The sequence below is a fragment of the Dryas octopetala genome, chromosome 1, assembly GCF_963921425.1.
Source record: "Dryas octopetala chromosome 1, drDryOcto1.1, whole genome shotgun sequence".
Taxonomy (NCBI): Eukaryota; Viridiplantae; Streptophyta; class Magnoliopsida; order Rosales; family Rosaceae; genus Dryas; species Dryas octopetala.
This window is the reverse complement of record NC_141366.1, coordinates 4,121,793-4,147,492: the sequence shown is the minus strand read 5'-3', so window position 1 is coordinate 4,147,492 and position 25,700 is coordinate 4,121,793. Positions and strand designations below refer to the sequence as shown.

The 25,700-nt window shown below is 36.5% G+C and overlaps 6 protein-coding genes and 1 non-coding gene across 10 annotated transcripts; 1 reads left to right on the top strand and 6 right to left on the bottom strand.

Moving 5' to 3' along the window:
• Positions 1-2,615: 2,615 nt before the first annotated feature.
• Positions 2,616-4,857, bottom strand: LOC147296665 ((2S)-flavanone 2-hydroxylase-like). Its single transcript, XM_086252621.1, has 2 exons — positions 3,919-4,857; positions 2,616-3,372 (listed from the first exon to the last, which is right to left on the bottom strand). Exons 1-2 carry the CDS (start codon positions 4,855-4,857, stop codon positions 2,704-2,706), a joined length of 1,608 nt encoding a protein of 535 aa, XP_086108747.1. The 3' UTR covers positions 2,616-2,703.
• Positions 4,858-5,729: 872 nt separating this feature from the next.
• On the bottom strand, positions 5,730-8,966 carry RAD51D (DNA repair RAD51-like protein). Of its 4 annotated transcripts, XM_086253107.1 has the most exons (10): positions 8,770-8,966; positions 8,549-8,628; positions 8,327-8,442; positions 8,164-8,245; positions 7,801-7,935; positions 7,568-7,681; positions 7,397-7,484; positions 7,055-7,125; positions 6,531-6,680; positions 5,730-6,260 (listed from the first exon to the last, which is right to left on the bottom strand). In XM_086253107.1, the coding sequence occupies exons 1-10, from the start codon at positions 8,912-8,914 to the stop codon at positions 6,222-6,224; spliced, it is 1,020 nt and encodes a 339-aa protein (XP_086109233.1). In that variant the 5' UTR covers positions 8,915-8,966; the 3' UTR covers positions 5,730-6,221. The 4 variants fall into 4 exon arrangements, with proteins under 4 accessions (XP_086109233.1, XP_086109217.1, XP_086109224.1 ...); XM_086253091.1 differs by lacking the exon at positions 5,730-6,260 and having other exon boundaries at positions 6,272-6,680; XM_086253098.1 differs by lacking the exon at positions 5,730-6,260 and having other exon boundaries at positions 6,272-6,680; positions 7,397-7,478.
• Positions 8,967-9,425: 459 nt separating this feature from the next.
• Positions 9,426-11,755, bottom strand: LOC147296663 (12S seed storage protein CRD-like). The gene is made up of 3 exons (XM_086249023.1): positions 11,443-11,755; positions 10,033-10,747; positions 9,426-9,741 (listed from the first exon to the last, which is right to left on the bottom strand). Exons 1-3 carry the CDS (start codon positions 11,636-11,638, stop codon positions 9,588-9,590), a joined length of 1,065 nt encoding a protein of 354 aa, XP_086105149.1. The 5' UTR covers positions 11,639-11,755; the 3' UTR covers positions 9,426-9,587.
• A 1,962-nt stretch (positions 11,756-13,717) lies between these two features.
• TRNAH-GUG (transfer RNA histidin (anticodon GUG)) lies at positions 13,718-13,789 on the bottom strand. The gene has a single exon. It is a non-coding gene; the product is annotated as a tRNA-His (tRNA).
• A 310-nt stretch (positions 13,790-14,099) lies between these two features.
• LOC147296661 (UDP-N-acetylglucosamine (UAA) transporter family) lies at positions 14,100-19,371 on the bottom strand. The gene is made up of 10 exons (XM_086254136.1): positions 18,919-19,371; positions 18,625-18,831; positions 18,467-18,532; positions 16,848-16,946; positions 16,637-16,731; positions 15,987-16,099; positions 15,356-15,444; positions 15,126-15,212; positions 14,957-15,025; positions 14,100-14,864 (listed from the first exon to the last, which is right to left on the bottom strand). The coding sequence occupies exons 1-10, from the start codon at positions 19,024-19,026 to the stop codon at positions 14,739-14,741; spliced, it is 1,059 nt and encodes a 352-aa protein (XP_086110262.1). The 5' UTR covers positions 19,027-19,371; the 3' UTR covers positions 14,100-14,738.
• A 458-nt stretch (positions 19,372-19,829) lies between these two features.
• On the top strand, positions 19,830-22,901 carry RIBA3 (monofunctional riboflavin biosynthesis protein RIBA 3). Its single transcript, XM_086244559.1, has 7 exons — positions 19,830-19,980; positions 20,062-20,392; positions 20,821-21,042; positions 21,165-21,490; positions 21,767-21,896; positions 22,013-22,309; positions 22,498-22,901. The coding sequence occupies exons 1-7, from the start codon at positions 19,940-19,942 to the stop codon at positions 22,732-22,734; spliced, it is 1,584 nt and encodes a 527-aa protein (XP_086100685.1). The 5' UTR covers positions 19,830-19,939; the 3' UTR covers positions 22,735-22,901.
• Positions 22,902-23,079: 178 nt separating this feature from the next.
• Positions 23,080-25,284, bottom strand: LOC147296659 (actin-depolymerizing factor 3-like). Its single transcript, XM_086244571.1, has 5 exons — positions 25,146-25,284; positions 24,890-25,038; positions 24,685-24,776; positions 23,481-23,767; positions 23,080-23,401 (listed from the first exon to the last, which is right to left on the bottom strand). Exons 3-5 carry the CDS (start codon positions 24,754-24,756, stop codon positions 23,230-23,232), a joined length of 531 nt encoding a protein of 176 aa, XP_086100697.1. The 5' UTR covers positions 24,757-24,776; positions 24,890-25,038; positions 25,146-25,284; the 3' UTR covers positions 23,080-23,229.
• Between the last annotated feature and the right edge of the window lie 416 nt (positions 25,285-25,700).

The window sequence follows — 25,700 nt, the reverse complement described above, 5'->3', positions numbered from 1 at the left end:
GGGTGGGACAAGGGAAGAGAAGGGACAGTGGGGGGGGGGTTAAAAATTAAAAATTAAAAGTTTTAATTTTAAATTTTAAATTTTAAATTTTTTTTTAGTTTTAATTTTTTTAATGTTTATTTTAAAGGTTTTAATTTTTTTTATTCAAAAGTTTTTTTAAAATATTATTATCTTTTAAATGTGGAAAAAAAGACGAAAATGCTCCTACCACGTTTGTATATAACGGTTTATTTGACAAAATAACTAACAGAGGTACTATTTTGACACAATATGAAAGTTGAAGTATTTTTTGTCAAATTGTTAAAGTTTGAGTACTAAATTAAAAATCAGTGTATAATTGAATTACTTAAAGATAATTTGCTCTTAATCTATTTAGAGAAAAAGTAGCTCTGCAAAAAGAATAATTTGAGGCATGCACTACAAATGTTATTCATGACGAGTAGTTAAAATGAGTTGTCAGCTGCGAATTACAAAATGTGTAAACCAATCGATCTGCTCGTTTGCCTCTTTTTCTACTACTTTAATTGTTTTTTTGTCAAATTAATTACTTTGCCTCTCATGGTTTATAATTCTACGTTGTGGTTGTTATTGAATTTTCATTCAGCATTAATTGTTCTCTGGGGACATTTTGGTTGATTTCTTCGTGGACTAGTTTTTTCTTCCATTGTAACGTTGCGCCTAATTTCCATTCATCCCATTTAATGTGGGTTTGTTCTTGTAATTAATTTCTTTACATTTGTGTTGGATTTGGATATCCTTTGATTGGATTTTTGGTGCTACCTAAGATATATAGAGAGCAGTTTTGCTCATCCCTTTAACTAACTAAGGTGTATGTTTACTTTTTATTTAAAATATTACTATGTATTTAAAAAATTAACCATAAATTAACTCAGAAATATTTTATTATTATTATTATTTTTTTCCCCAAAACCCGTTCCCACTTCCTCCTTTCTCTTTCTTTTTTTTTTTTCTTCTCCTTTCTCTCTATCCCAGTGCCTCTCTCTCTCTCTCTTTTTTTCTCCATCTCATTTCCATCTCCATCCCCATCCCCATCCCCAGCCCAACATAAATTCTATGTGAATCAAACTAAACAACTTTAAATGGTATGTGAGACTGTGAGGTGTAAAGAAATTCAGCTCCACAACAAAATTCAAAGGATGTGGTATACTATCTAAAGAATATTTGAGGATTTGTGTAAGCTTGCTATTCCTGCAACCGAATAAATTAAAGTATGTCCATCCACAGTTTGCTCACTTCCCTTTTAGCTTCAAAAGTATCCCCATGTCGAATATGGTTATCCTCGTTAAGCTAGATATATGAAGCTAACAAGATAAAGCAGTTATAATGCTTGATTTTTAATGTTAGACTGCCACATCACTCTAATACAATCTAAGAATATAAGAATGACACGTCACCTGTATATATACTAGAACAGGAATCCTACACTTACCACATTTTTATACCACAATTTCATACCATCTTACATGGCATTCATACATTGGATACTAAAAATTAAAAAATAAAACCTAAAAAAGAAAAAGGAAATACCCTTCCAGTAAAGTAATGACACATCATGTGGAATACAAATGTGGAAAAAAAAATGTGGGACAACTAGCATTATCGATACTAAAATAAGGTTAACCACTTCCGATCTAGAGGCCAACGTGGCCGCCAGCCTCCCTTTTCGTCCAGGGAGGTGCGAAGAGAGAATGAGAAAGAGAGGGAAAGAGAAAAAGAGAGGAGAGCGCCGATGGCATGGGACTTGACCGCCAGCAACGAGGGCGGGGTGGTAAAGGCTGACAAGGGGTTGGCTGGGTTATGGGTTTCTGTTTTTTTGTTTTTGTTTTTTTCAAATCTCTTTAAAAAAAAAATGCATATATGTTATCCTTAATTTATTGTCTTTTGGTAGTGGGTAATAGCTAGTGATAATTTCACAAATTAGAGAGAGAGAGTGTGTAATGTGAAAAAAAAATTGGTGTGCATATAGCAGCGTCTTAGGGACATATTTTCCAATCTTACATTCTTGTACGGAATTTCTTGTGACCAAAGGCATTAGTGGGTATAGCTTAAATGTTTTCTTTATGATGCATGGAAAGTGTAATTGGGACTTACCACAAAAAAATTGTGCTCTTGGGACATTTTGACTATTGAATTTTTAAGCTTGCTTTTAACTTCTTCCATTGTAACGTTGTGCTTAATTTTTCCTTGTTTACATTCTATGTGGGTTTGTTCTTGTAATTAATTTCTTTACATTTGTGTTGGATTTGCATATCCTTTCCTAAGATTTTTTGTGCTAGCTAGGATGGGCTTGATTTTTGCATTAGACTGCCACATCATGTACTCTAACAGAATCCAACAATTAAAGAATTAACAAATCACCTGTATACTACTTGAAGGAAACAATAAAAATAAATTCAAAACGTTCTTCTTCTTCAGCCACATAACACAAATTATGACACATAAGTACATAACACAAATTATGACGCATAACACATATGTGGCAGAACTAGGGTTGCACCTCTTTGGCTAGCATTTCATCGAACACTCTGCATAATTCTTCACATATATATGTAGCCTTTCACCCATCTAAATATCACTGTCAGTACTTCAGGAAGCAACAATGAGTTCTTATTTCCTCCAACTAAATTTGAAACCCACATGAAGTTCCCTAACATTTTTGGCACCAACATTTTAACGATTGCCTTATGTGTCAAGGATATCAAGTGGGCTGAAGCGGGCTACTGGAACACATACAAGATCATGGGCCCTTGGGCTTATCATTCCAGGCAGTTCATCCATTTCAAGAACATCATGATCATTTTTCATATTCTTTGGATTTGATCCAATAACCTTCCAATCAAAGCATTGAATCATGGCAGCAAGTAGCCCAGGTATCATTTGCATGGCTAAGTTTAGACCAGGACATATCCTCCTCCCAGTCCCAAATGGCATCAGTTCAAAATGTTGTCCTCTAACATCAATCACACTCTTCTGATTGGGCCCACCCAGTTGTAGAAATCTTTCGGGTCGAAATTCCAATGGACTTTCCCAGTATTTTGGGTCTCTTCCAATGGCCCAAACATTGACAAATAACATTGTATTTGCTGGGATGACATATTTTCCAATCTTACATTCTTGTACGGAGTTTCTTGAGACCAAAGGAACGGGTGGGTGTAGCCTAAACGTCTCTTTTATGATGGCTTGGATGTATGGAAGATTTGGACCATCCGATTCTAGGACTAGTCGTCTATTCCCAACGACCGCATGGATCTCCTCTCTTGCTTTCTTGAGCACTTTTGGGTGGTTGATGAGCTCTGCCAGTGCCCACTCCAATGAAATAGCGGTTGAGTCTGTACCGGCTGTGAACAGATCCTGAAAAGACAATTATATCCTTTTTAGTCCCAGATACGTACGTACGTACTTCCCAATTTCTATTGACAGGAGGGTCAATATATAAAAAAACAGTTACCCTAACGAGTCTAAATGTTTAAACTTACTTTAAAACAATACTATATGACTTTAAACAATATTATATTGTTTAATAAAGTATAATTCGACGAAATTATAAAGTGTAACAAAAATTATATACTGTATTATAACAAGATAAATATAACTTTGTAAGAATTACATACAGCTTAAGAAAAAAAAGTTTAGTTTTGAGCCACTTCTTGTAGTTTAAAAATAAATAAATTTTTTACATGAATTTTTAAGTAAAACTTACAATTTTTGCTAATTTACTTATTTTGCTATAGCATGCCACGTTTCACATACATGCATGATTGATTGCCACATACTCCTTATATGCATGTTAGCATGTGTCGATTGTTGTGTAAAATGATGCCAAAACGACTGCATATTTAGACATATATATGTACTAAATCCATTTGGGATATATATGATCGATGGAAGAATATTTACCATAATTAGAGCCTTAATGTGAACTCTTGTTAATTTGACCTCCGCAGTCTCATCCTCGAGCAAGTCAAGCAAAATGTCAAGAAAGTCCTTCACCTTCTCCTCTCTGGCATCCCTCTGCAGTGTGCAGCATCCTCCATTAATGTCCTTGTTGTTCTTGTTTCTTAGTTGTTCGCGTTGTACAATAACCTTCTCGACCAACGCATCAAACCTCCTGTGCGTGTGCTCAATTCTCTTCCCGAACCCCTGCAAATCCAACTTCTTACAGAACCAAACAAAGTCAGACAAATTAAACTCCCCGAAAATCCTGGTCACCTGGCGCGTCACCAGCCTCGCCTCCTCGTCCCGCTGTTCATCGCTGGAATGACTACTCCCCAGCATCATCTTGGCGATGACATTGTTAGAAAGCTTGGGCAGCTCCTTGGTAAGATTGACAGCTTCGCAGCGCTCAGCTTTCTCGGCCAAGAGCCTGAGAAGCCGGCAGTACTCTCTGGCTCGAACTGAAGAGAAGCTGCTGACGCTGCGGCTGCTGAGGAACTCGGTGGTGCAGATTTTCTTGATGACCCTCCAGTAGGGTCCGTAGGGTGCGAACGCAAGGGACGCGTTGTAGGTGAGGCGTTCGATCGCGATGGACTGAACGTGGGATATGAAGGAGAGTTCGTGGGTTTTGAGGAAGTTTTTGGCCAGGTCGGGGGAGGAGACCACAATGCATGGGACGGAGCCAAGGCGGAGGGAGAATATGGGGCCCAATCGGAGAGAGAGTTTGTGGAAGGATTGGTGGATGAGGGGCCCAACGAGGTGGAAGTGGCCGATGATGGGCAGAGCTAAAGGGCTCGGAGGGAGGCGGTGGCGGCCGCCGTGAAAAGCGGAGGTCAGAACAGAGATTCCTAAGACAAGGAAGAGGATGAGGATGAGGAGGGGGACTAGCTCAACTACTGCCATCGATCACTTCTAGCTAGCTCTTCTCACTTGTCAACAACAACGTACTTCATTTTCAGGTAGAGCATGGTATTTATATATAGGACTTAATTAGTTACTTCCCATCTCCTTCTCTTGTTTTCAGGTGAACGACAAGTACTCACATGTCACAAGATAGATAGGGGGAAAGTGTGGTCATACCCATTCATAGAGTGGGGTGCATGACACGTACAACTGTACAAGCCATGCATTAACACCATGCAAACTGCCACGTACGGTCCTCGCTGCCCATGCATGCTTGTCCTTTATGACTTACGAAGAAAATAAATAGTATTTCTAGCTAGTGTTGGTATTTTAAAAATGTCTTATTACCTAGCTCCTATATAAAGATAAAAGTACAAAAAAAAAATATTAATATTAATGAAAATTAAAATTAAAATTCTTAAAAAATTATATACGGTTCAAGTAAAAAAAAAAATACTATATGGTAGAAAATAAATCACTGTCGGAAAATTTTAAAAGGAAGTAATTAATGAAGTTGCTTAAATTTGATGCCTCAAAATTAATGGGCTTGGTAGTTTCTCCTAGATTGGGTCCATCCGCATAAAGGTAAACGAGTAGCTAGCATTCCGCCAATTTACGGGTCCATTCTCTCATGGGACTAGACTGACTAGTCTAACGGGACCAGACTATTTTAGACTAGTACTCCCGTGTTTGGCACAATTTGTACTGCCTACTTTAGTCCAGGACTATATCTTACCATCCCCGTAATCTTATTTTGTGGTTTGGACAAGGGTAAAATGGTAATTTCAATTATTTGTTTTTTCGTTGGAGTGACTGAGTGAGTCCAAAGAAACTTGTTGGTTGAAGCAGAATCACTCTGAAACAATGCAACCAGATAGGAGCCGGGGAAAGATCAAAAGTTCAGCATTATCTTACAAACGAATTCGATATGCTTTTCACTATCGATGAAAGCTTCAATAACATGCTTCATATGGTCATAGCAACTTTAATTGAATTGCTGTTTAGCCTGTTTTTTCAAACATAGAGATCCTAAGCATGGGGGGCTGCATTAGCTTATTATGCATTATGGTTTTTCACTGCCTACAGAAAAACATCAGGCGACTAATTCACAGACTACACAAACTATGAATTGCCAAACAAATATGCATTCTAAACTAATGTAGCCCCCATGCAGAATCTCTAACTTGGAAACAGAGCACCTTTCCTATCAACACAAGTACAAATTGAATCAACCATGCTATATTACTCTGTCTCTCTTTTCGGATAAGTTACAGACTTACAGAACAGCTTCAGCTTTCTCCATGATTCACTCTTCCAACCTTCTTATGGGTAGTTGCAAGTACAAATTACATCAAACCATGCTATTACTCATAAATTGTAAACCTTGCTGCCTTGCCAGAAGCCTGAGAAAAAAAAAAAACTAACAAGAAGGTTTTGAAACTACGTTGGTAATGTTAACTGTAGGATCATTACAGTGACAAAGATCAGCTGTCTAGCCCCTTCATAGGGGCATGCTTCAGCTGTGAACAGTAAGTAAAAAAGTAGGAACTATTTGCAAAGAGGGATGGAACGAGAATTACAACATGTGAGTAATAATAGTAAATCTGTGCACAAAAGTGATTATCAATATATGCTTCACAATCACGATAGAATGTGGATAAGAGATAACATACCATAGATGGATGTTTTAACACAGAAATACTCCGGATATTGTTTTCATGATCACTGGAAAGCAGAAGCCTCACATGTGGGATGCTCTTCCAGGTCTGTCCAAGAGCTGGTTTGGTATTACCTCTCTCCCCACCCACTGTGTGATTGGTCACCTTCACATTTACAAAATTATTGCAAAGGAGAACGTGTAAGCTAAGCCCCTATTGAATGATCCCTTTTCAAATCAAATGTACTGTCATGTTTGAGAGCATAGATTTAATTCAAATTCAATTTCTGTTTGCATTCAACTTAATTGTATGATGAGAAAAATGATGTTGAGGATGCAAATAAGCTTGGAGTGGAAATGAAAACCAATCCAAGCTATAAATAATATTTATTAACAATATAGTTTCTACAGGTCAAAATGAAATTTACGTAGATAGAAATAGAACCAGAGCTTTTCTAAGTTGATTTTAGTCTGGGTGGTTCATCAAAAGATTATGTTAAGCTGAGAATTATGCATATCATGTTCCAAGAGAAAACTAACCAGCACTGCAAGATTATGCTCATGTGCTAACTTCTTTAACAGATATCCAGCAGATATCATCAAAGCACGTCCTGTAGTTATCCACCAAGCATGAATCAATGAGCTCTCATCTATTGTATATGACATATTTTTAGTCGTAAGAATGAACAAATATGAAATGTAGAAACATTTAATATATCTACTCAAGCGAACCTTTGCTGGAAAACAAAATTATTAAAACAGTAGAGAAATCCATGAAAAAGAGGAAGAATATTCCTCCAAGAAGACACAAAGCAAGATATCATAAAATTTTAAATGAAACAAAAGACAAACTCAAGAAAACTTGCATACAATGATGTATACCCTGTGAACCACTGTTCCCAAGAATTGGGGTAATTAATGAAGAGATCGAATCAACAATAAGCAACCGCACCTGCTCTCCTTTCTGCAGCTGGAACCAGTTCATATGTTCAATAAAAGTAAACTGAAACTCTACCCAAAAAAGGGAAGGAAATGCCTCATGTCAATGTGAACCTGAGATCGCAAATTGAATTCTAGCTGATGTAACACATTGAACATTGTAAAGATGTCAAACACAGAGTGGCACAAAATGTTGTTCATGACTTTCTGAAAAGTTCTTTGTCCATCCTACAATTAAATCAATTGAGATAAAATCAGAGTGAGTAGTACTTCACTTTGGGAAAAAGGGATAACCAAAAGAAAAACAAAAAAACAAAAAAACTCTACTCTAAAAGTGATGGTATAACCTGATCAAAGGCATGGCCAGAGATTTGGCTAACGAATTGTGTAATTCGTTGAGGTGAGAAAGAGTTGCTTGTGTCCAGGTATACAACAGTACCCATGTGCTTTATTGCAACATTGGAGGCAGCGAGTAGGCAAACCTGAACATTACCAAGAATTTGAACACTGTTAAAATGTAAACTGTATCTATACGAATACCGTACAATTGCTTATAGTATCACTAAAATAAACAGTGAATTAGTGATTTGATTAAATCTTTAATGACCAAAGTAGGCTTAGCACAGTGTACTTAAAGTAATGACAACTAAACCCAAATAAATAATTGTGACATGTAAATTGGAATCATTTGCTATCATCAAGTTACTTACTTGTGTTTTACCAGAAGATGACGGCCCAACAAGTTCAGTTAACTGTCCCTCACGTAATCCACCTCCAAGTAACAAATCAACCCTGATACAGCAACCCAATAAAATTTACAATGAGTAATTAATAGCAGTAAAATGAATAGGTCATGGTTTGGGCTATTCATACCCTTCACACCCAGTTGATTGAACATGTTTGTTATGTAGAGCATCATCTAAAAGCTCCATACCATTCAACCATGTTTGATGCTGAGTATCAATGATAGAAAGGACCTGAGTAATACCCTGCTAGCCCATACACAATATGATATAAGTGTTAAAAGGGCATGAGGCTTTGTTAACATATAACATGAATGTGTGATTATTAATGAAAATGCCATTGGAAGAAGACCTGCTTTAGCTTTTCAGAGGTAGGCTGTTGTTCCGCAAATGCAGCTAACTCATAGAGGTCATGAATGAGGAAATCTTCCACTGCACCAAACAGAAAAAAGGTCACAAAATTCAATTTTTGTTCTTCATACCCTCTATTGGGTATCAAACCCCAAGACCCTCTAAAGAAATTTATGTACTTTATTATTGGGTTTGAAGAAATCCACAAGTTTGGGAACCCACCTGAGAAAATTCCATGAGAGGCACAAAAGGTCTGGAAATCGGAGTCGATAATTGGGTACTCTACCTCCAGAGCTTTCAACGGTGCCATTTCTCTCACACTCTCCTTAGTCCTTTGACTTCTTTCTCTGTTAGTTTTTGTTTTCATGGAAACGCAGATATATACAAGGGTTTCGTTTTTAGTGGGGCTGGGGGCACTAGAAAAGCTTATCACTGGGAATGGGAGTGACTATGCTTGGATTAGATTTTCAAGTTTTTTATTTCTTGGATTTAAACAAACACTTAATTCTTCTGAAATTTCATGTTTCAGACCTTAATATTTTAAGATCTTCCTTGGGAGGAAGATACATTCAGAATGCATTGCAAAAATTTGCAAGCAATTTGAAGAAATTTTTTTCACATTTTGTGAGTGTGATGTGCAATTTTTTACTGTATCATTATCAAATTAGGAGCGGATTTCAAGATTCTGAACATGGGTTTCGATAAAGTGAGTGAGAAAGCCCATTTAGAGTTGTTAAGCCATTAAGGGCTAACGAAGCCCAAGTTGGGTAAAGTGGGCCATACAATTATTTACTAGCCATACTTTATAACTATATCCAACTTCAAGAAATCAGACATGAGATTATGAGAATCACATATGCAAACTATATAAGCAAATATGGTCGTCCAAAAGCCAATAATATTAACATTTATTAAACCATAAAAGTACCCAACAAAATTTAAACTATACCAACATCTCCACTAGGAAACTAGCAAAGAAATCCCTACTGAGCAGAAAGCCTTTATTTGAACTGTGAAACTAGCAAACTAAGCTAATTTGTTCACTTGGGAGGAGGGAAGAAGGTCTGATCCGAAGTCCTCTTCGAACGAAAAAGCTTCTCTGTATCCGAGTCCACATTGAAGGCAGCCTCAAGCACCTGAGGAGATAAAGACTTCCAAGCACCATCACTTCCAGCCAAGTTGGTGAAAATGGGACTGCAGAAAAGGAAGTGAATAAATTAGCACAATGTTAAACACGTAATGAATTTTGATACATAGCAAAGGTTAAGAAACAGTAGGCTCAACCAAGGTGATGGATCAACATTAAAAACTTAAGTAAAATGCCAACTATTTTGAATTAAGTGTCCTGCGTGTGAATGGAATATATGTTATATACATAGACAAATAAACATTGAACTGGCAGAGCCTAAATCAAGAATAATGAAACCATAAGGGAAGACAAAAGCAGATTGAGGACATATATCTGATAATGTAAAAAGGACTTACTTGGGAGTAGTGATGATAGAAAACCATTCCAGGCCATCTGGATTAGCAATCTTTGAAACAACAAAGAACCTAGGAACGATGAACAAATTACCCCCTTTGATAGTTGTTTCCAGAACCCTCTTACCGTCAACACCAACAACTTGGACACGGCCGCTACCCTTAACAATATAAGTCACCTGCAGAGCAGAGTCACAAGAAAATCCAGGGGAGCACATTGCACCTCCATCCAACTTAACCAGGTCTGCACCGAGCCCAACCTCACCAACCAAAGGAAGGTTTTTAGTATTCAAGACAACAACTCTTCCACCACCCTTGATGTCAACATCAAGGGGAGCCTCCTCACAATTCAGCACCATACCATTTCGATGCTCCTTCTTTGGCTCAGGCATACCTCCACTGACCTTAACTATGCCCTTGCCGGACTGCTTGCTCACAAGAGTCTTCACAACACTCTCCTCCAAATCCCATGCTCTACCGACAAACTCAGGCGTGAAGCCAGTGAAAATTCCATTGGAGCCATTAAGGTAAAAGTCAGTAAACTCACCCCTTTTGTGGGCTGTTGCAGTATCACCCAAGAAAAGAATTACGAACTCAGCGTCCTCCTTGTTGTACCACCAAGTAACAACCCCAAAAGGGAGGGCAATGGCATCACCCTTCTTCACTGGAAGAACCTTCTCTTCCTTCCCAGGAAGGACAATTCCGGCTACACCATTACCTAAAGAAACCAAAGAAAAGCAAAGGTAAATTAAATTAAAAAAGGAACAGAAGTTAAAACATCATAATCAGCACAGGCTTCAATAGTTGTAACAGTTACACATCTGGTGCTAAATTGTTTTTAACAAGGATTTCAAATATTGGGAGAAAAGAGAACCATAACATAACCATACAATACAATTGATTTCATGATAAAAGAACACTAAGATTATTAAATTTCTAAATTTAATTTTCCATAGTAAATATCTTCAAATTGAATTTAAATTTATGCCCAATAAAGTTTTTTTAATTAAGAAAAAAAAAATGTCAGATCCCAGATTAAAAACTCAAATCTCATTATAAACACCTACGCAAAAATTTCACAAAAAAAAAAAAAAAACAATATCAATGGCTTCAAAATTCTGTATGCAATCATGCCACTTTAAACCCACATGGTTACCAGGCCAAAAAAAAAAAAAACCACATGGTCATTTAATCATTTTAAATCCGAAAGTCAATCACTATTGATCTATGAATTTCATGATCCACAAAAATAAATAAACAAATAAACAAACAAACAAACAAACAAACAAAACAAAAAGAAATAATAAAATAATAAAGATCAAGCCGATCAAGACAAATTTAAACACAATCAACAACAATTTTGCAGTATAATTAGAGTAAACAAAGCAAATTAAGAGAAACGATCGATGATACCTTGGAGGACGTAAGCAACCTTGGCAGAATCACAGTAGTGGGGGAGGCAAAGGCCGTTCTTCTCAAGCGCGAGCTTGGCAGCGCCAATGTTACCTTCACGCAGCATGGGAAGCTCAGATGGGGACCAGGAGTAGTAGGATCCACCATCGCCTCCGAACACCTTCTTCGCCAACTTTGGTGAAAGATCAAGCTCCATCTTCACGAAGATTTTTCTAAACCCAGAAACCGAAAACCCACAACGACAAAAGAGTGACTAGCAATAATGAATCAAACTGTGTGTGAACGAGCAATGAGAAACGCATGTATTTGGCTCTATATATAGTGCTTTCAGACGTGGCCATGTTCCACTGAAATACTAGCAGAGGAAGGTATATACCATCTGGATTGGATTAGATTAGGAAAAGATTAATTCGAATCGGATTATAATTAGGATTTTGACCAAAAAAAGATTAGGATGAGATGTAACTTAATGGATTAAGATTAAGATTAATTGAAGAAGAGTTTTGTTAGGATTTGAATAATTTTATCCAAGGTAGATAAAATCTTTCTCTGATTTTATTTGTTGTTCTTTATAATGTATTTCCCTAATAAAATTTTTATAAAAACGGTTGAACCTTTTTTGAATTTTTCTTCTATTTAACATAAACGTTTTTAGCTTATCTATTAACGTTTAAAATTATTTGACCAATTAGGTAACAAATTACCCACTTTAGTTACATTCTTATCCTAAAGTTTATCCAAATTTGTTTTACCAAATAAAAGTAGTTTTTATATGAGATTTTTTTTTTTTTTTTCACTTGGTAAACAATTTACTATTAAATTTGATCTTAATTACTAAGGTAGTATTCTTGCTCTCTACCTCTCATCTGAATAAAGATAAATAAACATACTAGGGCAAATAACTAACAAAGTTCTTTTATTTTTTTGAGAATGGAGAAGAACTAATAAAGTTAATTACTGATAACATGTGTTGTGCTATAAGCCTATAACTTGTAAAATGTTTCTAGCTTATTTTAATTATTATTAAAATAAGTGTGCTTTTTAGTATAGAACCCCTATAAATAAGTGTACAACGTAAAATTTAGGGAAAAAAAGAGAGAGAATAATTTCTTTCTTGACCTTATTTATTAATTTAGTTGCTTGTAAAGAGATTAAAACAATTTATATTTAGTACGGAATCAAAGAATTCCAAAAGGCAAATAAAAAATTCCAAAATTTTAAGAATAAGTTCACCAAAAGACAAATTAAAGTTGGGAATAGATTCAATATGAGATGAAGGGACCTGATAGGGTGATATAACAAAGGTAAGGACTCCGTAAGGCAGAGTTATGTGATCGAATTCCAAATGTGTTGTTAAAAAAGGAAAAAGGAGATTGATAAAAGATATGGCTAATCTCTACTCTCTTTTTTCCTTCCAATTAGGTTATAGCGCATTTTAATTATTTTATTCATTTTTGCATTTTATGAGGATCATGTTATCCTTTTTCATGTTATATTATCCAAATATAATCCTCTTAAGAGTGGTTATCAGACCAAAATAGAGTCCATTTATGTGTTGGAAACTTTGAATTAGTGAGCTTGAAATAAATTTTGAAGTTAAGATAAGATATAAATTTGATGTATTAAGGTGTTCTTGTTTGATAAATTTATGGGATTTATGGATCAACACTAAAATAGGATTTGAGAGTTCATAACTTATTGTACACTAAAATTGGATATGAGTGTTCTTGTTGGTTTCTCAATGTCATAACTTAAACACAGATTGAATTAGGATTCTCTCTAATTCTCAAGTCTCCATAGATTTTGCAATTATATAAAAAAAAGTCTCCATAGATTTTATTTTAAAATCCTAAGAAAATAAGATTTCTAGGATGGTACAACCACTATCACTATGGCTATGGCGATCACAAATATTAGTCCATAAAAACAATGTTATTTGTTAGTAGCCCCACCGTTGATGTCACCACGACCACCATCAACGCTGCGATCACGGCCACCCATTTATCTTGGTTGTTGCCACATCTACATCTACTGCCTAAATTGGCATCTTATCATGTTATTCCTTTCCAATTTTAAGTAGATAAAGACTTTCAAAGTAGATAAAGATACGATATTGTTATATATTGGAGATCTAATAATACCCAATTCCCAATCGGATGCAATAATCGATCCGCAAACTCAGACAAAGATTAGAGAAAGGTACCTTTTCCCAACCTGATACAATAATAATCGAACCAAAGAGTGAAAATGATAGGGAAAAAAAGGTACAAAAAAATGTGGCTGCTGGGATTCGAGCCCAGGTCTCCACGGCCACAACGTGGAATTCTTACCACTAAACTACAGCCACTTTGTTGATGTTGTGTGTATAATTTTATATTTTAATCGGACAGGTTGTGCGTAACGTCATCTTTAAAATCCCCACCAACCACCACTCACTAGCCACAAGGCTTTGGTTGACTAGAAATACACATCTTCCAAATCTTTAAAATCCGTTCCATCGATAATTAAATAAAAACAAATTTTTGTATTTCCAAAATTCGACCAGCTTGGAAAAATATACGCGTTTCGTTAGTGATCAAATAAAAATAATGTATTCATACATTTCAAACATTTGGTCGATTCAGTCATTTGTCAATATATTTTAAGTTGGATATCTAATAAACATACACATTTGGTTTTTGATTTTCAAGTTGAGTAGAAAAAAGGTCTACTTGGTTATCTTTACTCATACCATCCCTAAACATACTAGAACACCATTCTAAAAAAAAAAAAAAACTAGAAAACCAAACAATTCTTAAAATCCTAATTACAATAGGAAATACAGGTTGAATTGAATGGACCTCAAATCCGAAAAGAAATCGTTTAACGGTGGGGGGACACAAATAACTTCCTCTTTCTAATGGCTAAAAAAAAAAAATAACTTCCTCTTTCTTCCATTCCCACACTAGAATGAAATGTTGCTTGCGCAATTGCATTATAAATTTTTTGAGTCCTTGGTATTCCAAAAAAGTATACAAGAAAAGACATTCTTGTTCCTCCTTTGGTTAGTCTATAATTAGTCATCTCTGTGGAAACGTGGGCCTCCAAAAACCTTTGATCTCCAATGACACTGATTGCTTGAAGAATCCATTTGCATGCGGTGTGGTCTAAGACTCTATATTTAGATCAAATCACATCCACACCCAAGCCTTGTTCATAGGTTGCAGCTCTACACTTGTAAAACCAAAGCTGCCCACTGATCAAAGTTAAGAGGCAGTACCTAGTCCAGCATATCATGGCAATCGTTAACCCGAAGGCTATCGAGGGAGCCCCTTCAACTTCACTGGACTAGAATCTCCATTCTGCATTTGTTCTGAAGGTGAAGCCTTCGAAGGTGCATTTCTCAGGAAGGTTTTTGCATATAGGGAACCAAAGACAACAACCTAATGAAAGCAATCAAAGTAGAGTTAATGAGCTTCGGAAAAAAAAAAAAAAAAAGAGGCAAAAAGTTAGTAGGGTTGAGGTTGAGGCCTACCGCTCCCATCCACTGTTCCCAGCTAAGAGGGTGCTTAAACCACAAGCATGACAGCATAATGCTGACCAACTTCATCACCAAAGAGAAAGAGGAGACCATTTATTAGAAGCACCGATAATCAACAAAAGACAAGTTTCTTAAGGATTATTTTGGAGAAGTTATGATTTACCTGTCTTGTGGTCATTATAGTGGCAAATGTGAGAGCACCAAATGTGCGAATTGTGTAAGAAATGAAAAATTGGCTAGCTGTTGCTACCTGCAACACAAGGACAGGGAAAGAGATAAAAACTTAAACAATGGACATAAGCACTAAAAAATTAGACACACATGCTAAAATGAATAAAAAGCAATTAAATGGGTAAGAAAAAGAAATTATAATAGGAAGTAAAGATCTCTTACAGTGGAAAGCAATGCAATGTCAAAGAAACAATCATTGTGGCTAGTAACAAAGTATATTGCCGGAAGCAGATTTCCTTGTAATATAAGACCTGAAAAAGTAGCACAATAAATAACCAACTGCTAAAATGAAAAAGAAGCAAATCAAAAGGAGGCAAGGAGGTTTCACAGTTTCGAGTCAACAAACCCTCATATGCTATTCAATTACTCAACTAGTACAAGATATTCTAGACAATAGGTTAAGAATTTACAACATAAACAAATACTACATATTTGAAAGCAAGATTTAATGTGCCACCGACAATTAATGCAGATGGCATCTTCCTTCATCTACAGAACAAACTCAAAAGAGGAATCAACTTCTCAACTAGTACAGGGTTCTAACATAATGGCATGAGGATATTAACCAGACATATGGGTCAAAATTTAAGATTATCAGCCTGTAAACAAATTTATGCTTGCTTGGTCCCTACAGGACAGCCTGGTAGAAAAATTCACCTACCCCAGTACGAAATATCCTCCCCCTCCAAATCAACAAACATAAATAATAAGCCCAAATACTTCTAGACAAGACAGAGCTAACCAAAATGCATATGAAGCAACAAGATGAGAAGAAGAAGAAGAATGATCTTACCTGTTAGGCTGAGAACACAAGAACAGAATGTTGTGTAGAATATTTGATTTTGTATCTCCATATCATAGCCTTTAAATAGTTTGTCTTGGAATGTGCTTGTAAAGCCATCACACCTATTAGACACAGAAAATAAACATCTAAATGCATAAGAAATACATAAGTTTCAATTCAAAGTATCTTGTTTGCATCATTTAGCAGTTGATCTCAATGTCATGGCAAGTGAAAAAATAAATGAAGAATAGAAAATCAGCACTGCCATGGTGGAGCACTCTTAATCAACTACAAGGGTGAAAATCTTAAATTACTCATTTTTGGTATGTTTTACATCTATAAGAGAGCATTTAATCCCTTGTACCAAATTAATGAGTGGCATTGATCATAAATAATTGTTACCCAAGCAATCTGATTTTATAATTGCCTCAGAGGTGAGGTGTAAGCATCAAGACATGGGGAATAACAATGGCCCACCTTTAATAAAACAAAATAGTAATAATAACTTCATACCTATATATATATATATATATATATAGATGTTTGAAATGTGCTGAAGTGTATTATTATGTTCATTTTAACAGCTAACAACAATAAAAAGTAAAAATAACGCATAATCAGTCAATCATAAACAGAGGGTATCAGTTCCAAAGTAATACCCAAGATAACCAATCATAAGGGAAACACCCCAAACAGTACTTTCTCTTCCTCTTCCGTATGGAGTAATCTCAGATGAACCAAGGTCCGATCCTGCCTACAATCAAAAGCATAAAACAATTAGCTCTATCTATATCAAAGAACTAAATACTAACCCAGATTGTGTGCATTGCCAAAAAGATCTCACACAACAGCCAGAGACTAGGGCCATACCGGATATAAAATAAAGATTGAACAGCCAACTGTCACTAGAAAAGCCAACAAATAGTCATGGCCCTTGTATTTCTTTTGCATAATGATAGTGCCCCAAACCTGCATAAACAATAACAGCATGAAATGGCAAACCAAAGAACATAAGATTATATGTTCCTTGTGGAAAATATAATGAAGAAACTAATGATATTCTTTGATTGGCTGAAAGAAATGTTAGATATGATCTTTAATATATGGATCATATGGATCTCCCCACCTAATGGCTTAAAATTTTGGGTTAGATGTTCATTTATTACTTATGTAATATGGTATCAAAGTTCTATTTCAATTAGTCTCTCCACTTTCTCAGGTCTCACCTCAAGCCCAACTTTCGTTGGCTCCTCAAACGTTTGGAACCCACTAATCATTCAAAGCCAACTTTTGGCCTCGCATTTACAGCGGGATGGTTAGGGCCTATTTTATTCACCCTACAACTTTATTTCTGACATTGCCATCAATCTTTGGGCTTCGACAACTAACTCCATAGCTTGTTCACTTCAATCTGTCCTAAAACTGAGGGAGTGTTAAAAGAAAGAGATCTCACATTGGTTAGATACAATCCTTAATGTGGATATAGGTATCATATGGACCTTTCCATCTAATGGCTTAAAGCTTTTGCATTATATGCTCAATTTGTAACTAATTAACCAGAAAATATCATATTTGCAGATATATAGACATACACTAATTTAGGCTTATAGCCCATAAATAGGGATAACCTTTTTCTCTTAGGCAAGTATAGGCCCTGTAGGGCATATTCAAAACCAATATTCATAAGGCTACTCATGTAGGGCCAGTGATGTAATTTATCCATTTTTTTATATGTCTTCTAGTTGGCACATGTGGTGTACTTGATGGAAAAGAACACTATATAAGTTGAATGCTCTAAGGATATTTGTTATTCACGATGGACCAAATGTTCCTCAACTTAACAAGCTTTACTGATAAATTAGGCAACACTTCATACCATCTTTATGTTAGAGTCTTGAGAGAAAAAGATGTGTGCATCTACAAATTAAGGTGATACTTCGTACTATGCTAAAGTGCCATAATCAAAATATAGCAAAAGTTTGCATGTCCCTTTACTTAATTACTTTGATCAAGCTGACCACCTTCTATTCATATCTATATAATATACTCATACATGTTCGTGTGCAAGTTACTGTTTTCCATTGCCTCATAGATGTGCTTTATATTATCAATGTATTGGCATGAAATTGATCCTTCCTCTCCCCCACTAGAAGGGAAAAAATAAAAAATAGGGGAAACACCAAAATGCTTATAATTTTATTTCAACATAGAGTAGCTATGTTAAGTGATGCCAAAATTAAACTAAATATGATAACATGCCCTTAGAATGTCATAGACTAACAATAACAATGATCATATTTTCAAGATAAGAGGCTGGATATAGTAGGAATGTATGTCAAATACCTAAACAGGCTGAACTGAGACTAAATAAAACATAAAGAAATTAAATTTAGAAAAAAAAAGAAAAAAAAAGAGAAAGAAATGCCCAAAGTAAAACTTATGCTCATGAAAATTACAGGTATCACAATTGACCATAGTGTTTCTCTTACCATTACAGGTATCATTTTGGCACATTTTGCGAGTGTTTGAACAGGAAAGCTGACATATTTGAGGGCCTGAAACAAGCATTTGTAGCGAGTAAACTGAACCAAACCAATTAAAACAATAACAAACACAGATTTGGCAAAAATCAAAGGGCACAGCTCACCTCATATTGACAAGTAGTGGTTAGAATGTTGGAAATTGATACAAGGCAGTACTTGTAAAGCGGTGCAACGGGATCCAACGCCTTTTTACTGGCCAACAAGGCACCGGCGGAGACCGCCGAGGTGGTGATGCGGTTGCAGAAGACCAGAAACAGCGAGTGCTTGAAAAACGACTTGTCGTCCCCGTACGGAACTCTCATGATCTTCTCCTGCATGAAACGCAAAAAAGACTCCAGCTGAAGAACAACATGGAAATCGGTTGGAATCGCATCGAAAAATGTGAAGGAAATTGGAACCTGGAGAACGCCGTAGGTGACGAGTGTGATCATGATTCCGCTCACTGCGAAAACCCCTTTCCCTAGCTTGTTGTCTTTGGGACCGTTCGGCGGCGTCGTTTCGGCCATAGCCCGATCGCGAACAGTGTCTGATTCGCCTCGGATGCGAACCGTGTCGATACGGTGCCGCTCAGGGGATGAGAGTACGGACGGGAGGCGGAGGTCGCCGGAGAAAGAATGTTGGGCCCGAGGATTGGGGATCAACTAGAGTAAAGAGAGGGAGGGAGACAGTATGGGGGACACGTGGCGGGAGAAGGTTTAGGAGGTTTTGTTCTGAGTAACGCTTTTTGGAAATCACCATTCACCAGTCCCAGTCAGCAGAGTTTTCGTAATCGCCGGCGGCTATTTCTCTGTTTGGTGTGGATTGTGGACTGTTGTAGGCTTGTAGCGTTTTCTCTTTCTCTCTCTCGGTTTTTAAAAGTCTGGCCACGTCAGCAACCTCTCTTTTCCAACTTGGACTTTTCTACAAAAGAAATTAGAAAAGGTTTTGCTTGTATGTTATATCGCATCAACCGTAAATTTGGTCAACATGATACCTACGTGGCTTATACGGTGTGTACTAGCATCTTTAATTATTATTAACGTGTTTTAAAATTTACAATTTAATATTTTAAATGTTTTCATATGTTTAAAACGACATAATTTTATAAATAAGCATAGAATCAATACCCACAAAAAAGATCAGAAGAAGATGACAAGATGTGTATGTAAAAATGTTACTCATCATTAATGATTAATGTCAATATCAAAACTATAATTTTGTTTTAAGAGAAGAGAATCTAATTAACACTAAACCTATTCACGATTCCGTACAGTTAAATAATTTAAGTATTTGGATAACGGCTCTGAGTGCAAGCAAAGTTGCAAACAAATCCACAACTAGAGGTGGGCTTTTTTTCCTTCATGCAGCACGTAATATGCAAAGTTGTGATAAAATGAGAGAGCAGGTAGAACAAGTTGAAGTCTCTGCAATTTGTCTGTCATGGACTCTGCTCTGTTTCCTCATATCCTCACTAGCTCAAGGTAATCTCTCTCTACCTCTCTTCTCTTTCAATTCATTGTTTGTATGTATGTTACAATTCTATATTGGTGATTCTGTCACAGCTTCCATAGATGTTTTTGGGTCCCTCAGAGTGTAGGATTTGCTCTGTACAGACAAAAGTGGTTGAACCCCACTTGTTGGGCTATTGGGGTTTCTGGGACTGGAGCTGCTGGAAACCTTTTCAATGATGCTAGTTTAAATGGAAATGAAAATGGGTCTCTTTTGGGTGGCTTGGACGAGTCAGCTTCAGCTCCATTTGGGACATTGTTAGATGCTGAGATTACACCAGAGACCATTGATTTCTTTGTTAGTGATGCTGAGGGTGACCCTGATTGCCCATCTGAGGGCTACTCAGCCATTGAGCACGCCCTTAATACATTGCGCCAAGGAAAGGTTGGATTGATCTTATCTAGCTGTCCTTTCTGTTTGAATTTAATTAATATGTGGTCATGTTGTTCATAATAATGGTCACATTGGGACATGGCCTGTCTTAGTAATGGTATTGCCCTTTTGATTTGCAAGTAGGATTAATCTCAAAATGGTTCATCCTTCTAGATATATATGATGTTTGTGTTTGGAGTTATGTAGCTCGATGAAAGTCATGAATGAACGAGAGGGAGTGAGATTAGTTCCACGTTGGATACAAGATAAAACACTCTACAATAATAAGATGGATTTTTAAGTTAAAACCCCACATCATACGGGTCCTAATGAACCAATGTAGTTAAGTTGGAAACTTACTCATGGGTCTGCATTCTGCAATCATGGTGAATTTTATAATAACTGCCACTGATTTATTTTTCCCCCTTTTTTTGGTTTAGTTTGTGATTGTTGTAGATGATGAAAATGGGGAAGTTGAAGGAAACCTTGTCATGCAAGCATCATTTACAAGTCCTAGAGACGTAGCATTCATGATTAAGCATGGTTCTGGGATTGTCTCTGTAGGCATGAAAGAGGAGGATCTTGAAAGACTGAAGCTTCCTCTGATGTCACCAGAGACTGAAGATGAAGACTCATCTGCCCCCACGTTCACAATCACAGTGGTAATGCTTTGCAATAGTCTTAGAGTACCCCATTTACATACTCTGCAAGTCTGCAAATCAGCTAGAAGCAATTGAAGACAGGTTGAGTGCATATTGAATGTTGTTCTTGTTTGCTTTTATAGGATGCAAAAGCTGGGACATCTACAGGAGTCTCAGCTTCAGACAGAGCAAAGACTGTTCTTGCTCTTTCATCTCATGAGTCTAAGCCAGAAGATTTTCGAAGGCCTGGCCATGTGTTTCCCCTCAAGTACCGCAATGGCGGGGTTCTTAGGAGAGCTGGTCACACTGAGGCTTCTGTTGACCTGGTTGTTCTGGCAGGCTTAAGGCCAGTGTCTGTTCTTTCAGCTATAGTTGATGCAGAGGATGGCTCTATGGCCTCTTTGCCTAATTTAAGAAAATTGTCTTTGCAGCACAGCATCCCAATTGTCTCTATAACTGATTTGATTAGGTAATTAATCTACTCAATGATGTCTTCTTAATGGGATTTCATGAATAGAAATTCCTTACAAGGTTTTTCCTTGATGATCATGTCATGAGATAGACCAACATGGATTACTAACAACACTGTCAACTATATTTCTCACAAAGATGACCAAAGACTTCACAGTACAGAAGTTGGTTCGATACCCAAGTTGAAGTCACATAAAGTTGTTCAAATTTATGATGCAAATTCATGGAGAAATGGCTTCAATGATTGTTCATTTTGCTCACTTTATGCTCACAGGTACAGGAGAAAGAGGGAAAAACTAGTTGAAAGAATAGCTATTTCACGTTTACCTACAAAATGGGGTCTATTTCAGGCTTATTGCTATCGCTCAAAGTTAGATGGAACGGAACATGTTGCTGTTGTGAAGGTATGCATTAAAGTTTCTTATACAAGAAATTGATGTTCATTTGGTTTAGTTAGTGAACTGTTGTACCAACTTCTGCTATGCTAAGCTATTCTCTGCCTCTCTTTGAACATCAACAGGGAAGCATTGGAAATGGGGAAGATGTGCTAGTAAGAGTTCATTCCGAGTGTTTGACAGGGGACATATTTGGGTCAGCTCGGTGTGATTGTGGCAACCAGTTGGATTTGGCAATGCAGCTAATCGAACAAGCTGGTCAAGGAGTTGTTGTTTACCTCCGAGGCCATGAAGGAAGAGGGATTGGCCTTGGTCACAAACTTCAAGCCTATAATCTGCAGGACCAAGGTCATGACACAGTCCAGGCCAATATAGAACTTGGACTAGCTGTTGATTCTCGTGAATATGGGATTGGTGCCCAGGTCAGTTTCCAAAACCTAACTGTCACAACCCAAAACCGGGGTCATCCACGTTTTCCTGGACCCTAACCCCACACATGTAGAACTCCGGTTTTGGGTCGTGATTGTGGTATCCATTGTTTTGATTTGGCTTGGATATTTGGTTAACTTCTTTCTAACCCCAATCCCATTGTTATGAATAATGAAAGCAGATTCTGAGAAACATAGGGGTTCGAACCATGAGGCTAATGACAAACAACCCTGCCAAGTTCTCTGGTCTAAAGGGATATGGCCTGGCTGTTATTGGGAGGGTTCCTGTGTTGACACCAATTACAGAGGAAAACAGGAACTACTTGGAAACAAAACGAACCAAGATGGGTCATGTTTATGGTTCTGATATTCAAGGACCTACAGATGGATTCAACCAAGGCCAACCAGACAGTACTTGAAAGTTGAAATTATAGATCACTTTACTGTTGATAATTATTTTAATCTACAATTCAACCGCAAGCCATATAAATACAGACCAAGAAAAATACAAAAACAGTACTTTTCTTGTTTCCCTTTTAAATAGTTTTCATATAAGAAAGAAATGCTTATTTATAGGTTGCAGTTGGACCAAAAACACAATCTCAAACATCTTCCCTCTCTTTTTCAACACAATTATGAGATTAGAAACACAGATGCACATTAAATGCAAAATTACAAATATGTTCGACCATGAAAAATACAAAAAGTAATCAATGATTCAGCATAGGACATTACAGAAATGAAAATTCAAGATTTAAGTAAGAAACCTCCTAAATCCACAAAATCACATAAATGGCTATATTTGTCCGCATAAAACGATGATTCAACAGGTGAGACCAATGCTTAAAAAAAAAAAACATCCTAAATCCTCAAAACACATATATGGCTATCTCAACTTGTTGCTCCCTCCCTCATCAAGGATCCAAAGCCATATTTCTCCGCTTGCACAATTCAGTCATCATTGAATTCACATCTTTTAAATCAACTGCCATAACCTCCGACTGCACACCATAAATTTGTCTCTTGAACGTGTCTTTGATGCATGAATACACAGCAATGTTGCTGGCAGATGCTGATGCAGGCACCCTGTGAACAATATGAAAACATTACTGGAAATGACAAAGGGGAAAGTGAGAGAGAGAGAATTTAGATTATCCATGCTCACCAGTCAATGAAGAAGATACGGCTTTGCAGCCCAGAAGGAACATAAAAGTCAAAATCATACTCATCAGAAAACTCATAGTCATAGAGAACATATCGGCATTCATCAGCTGGGAGAACCGCAGCAAGATCTTCAAGTCCATTATTGCGCGATCCAACAGTTTCAACAATTACCCTATTCAGATCTACTTCAATCTTGTAGACAATATAACGCAGAATGCTACTCCCCTTCAATTCAGAAAACTGAATCATGCACTCATTGTCAACTGAAGTTGACAATGGGAGATCAGCCTGGGTAAAAATGTTTCCCAAACATCAACACAAAATACCCAACAAAATTCAGTCATGCAATCATAAACATGCTCTGCAAAATGAAGTTGAGACTTTTGGTGTTCCCTATCACATTTTGGAAAAAGCTGGTAATGATAGGGAACACCAAAAGTCTCAACTTCATCTACAGTACTGAATAGCAGAGTAGTTTGATTGATCTGCAAGACAAGATAAAGATCATTACTAATAATAACCATAGGCCTAAATTTCAGTCATAGAAAATCCATTAAACACCTAATTTATCATGAAAATCAATTAATCAACCCAAATTTGTTTAAAAAAAACATTAACCAAACCTCTTCCCTTATATATAATCCAATAATCAACCCTATCAATATAGAAAATAATTAATCAACTCAAATGTTTTTATAGAATTCGATTAATAAAACCTAATTCGTTTTATCCATTAACAAAACCTAATTCATTATAAAAAATCCAGTAATCAACTCTAAATTTGTTAAAATATCCAATGAACAACCCTAATTTGTTTCAGTAACCATAGGCCTAAATTTCAGTCATAGAAAATCCATTAAACATGCCTAATTTATTATGAAAATCAATTAAGCAAACCAAATTTATTAAAAAAATCCATTAACCAAACCTCTTCCCTTAAGATAATCCAATAATCAACCCTATCAATATAGAAAACAATTACTCAACCCAATTTGTTTATAGAAATCCATTAATAAAAACTAATTCGTTTTATCCATTAACAAAACCTAATTCATTATAGAAAATCCAGTAATCAACTCTAAGTTCGTTAAAATATCCGATGAACAACCCTAAATTTGTTTCAGTAAATCCATTAATTAACCCTTAATTCGTTGAAAACAAAAAAAAAACTAGCAGAGTATGAAATAGAAAATTGAGTTACTTACATCGAAAATCTGATGCGGAGCGTCCTCAGAAATCACACTTCCATCAACACAAAACTTGCATTGAGTTCCCATTGCTCTTTGCTTCGAACGACCTGAGAGTGGAAACGAGAAGGAAAGCAGAGCAAGCTCAGAGAGAGGGAGGGCGGGAAATTAAATGCGTTTTCCTTTCAATTTTTTTTTCGTTCAAGTATATATAGAAACGAACCTTAAACGGCAAGTCGTCCGAGCAAGTGTAATTCGACGCAAGTGTACGGCATGCCGTTTGACCCAACTGTATAGCATTTCGTTCGACCCGTGTATGGTATGCGTTCGACACAAGCTCGTTGCCTCTGAGTTCGGACGATGAGGCCTCGCCTTACAAAAAGTTTGAAAAATCACCAAGTTAAAATTTTCATGAATTTGAAAAAATAATAATAATAATAATAATAATTAGAGAGAATTAATAAGAAACTTTGAAATACCTTCTGTATGGAGGGAACAAGCTCTTCATTAGTGTATGATGATACAAACAAGGGTTTGAAAAAAAAAAAAAAATCCCAAACATAGATTTGAGAGAGAGATTGGGTGAGAGAGCTGCTGTGTAGTGGAGTTGAAGTTGAGACTAAGCTAGGGTTATTGAAGTTGAGACTAAGCTAGCTTTAAGAGTTGGGCTGGTTGATGGGCTCCGGTGGAGTTGGCAGGCCCATAACAGTTTGGGCCTCTATTGACAGTACAATCGTCTTTCGTCATTCATTGCATCTAAACTATAATGTATCATTTAAAAGGATTTATAAAGGGTCATATAATAATGATCAAGTGAAACTGAAAAACTGACTTTGAGATTCTATTTTAACGAGTCCATTTACGAGATTATTAGAGATGATTTATTCAACCTGGCACTACTAATTGATTAGTCAAAAACTTTTACTGAATCTGTTGAAAATGCTCTTAATTTGAAACTTTGAATCTATATATTTGAAAAGATTTATTCAGCACAACCAGTCCACCATTAATTAGAATTAGTGATGTTGGAATAC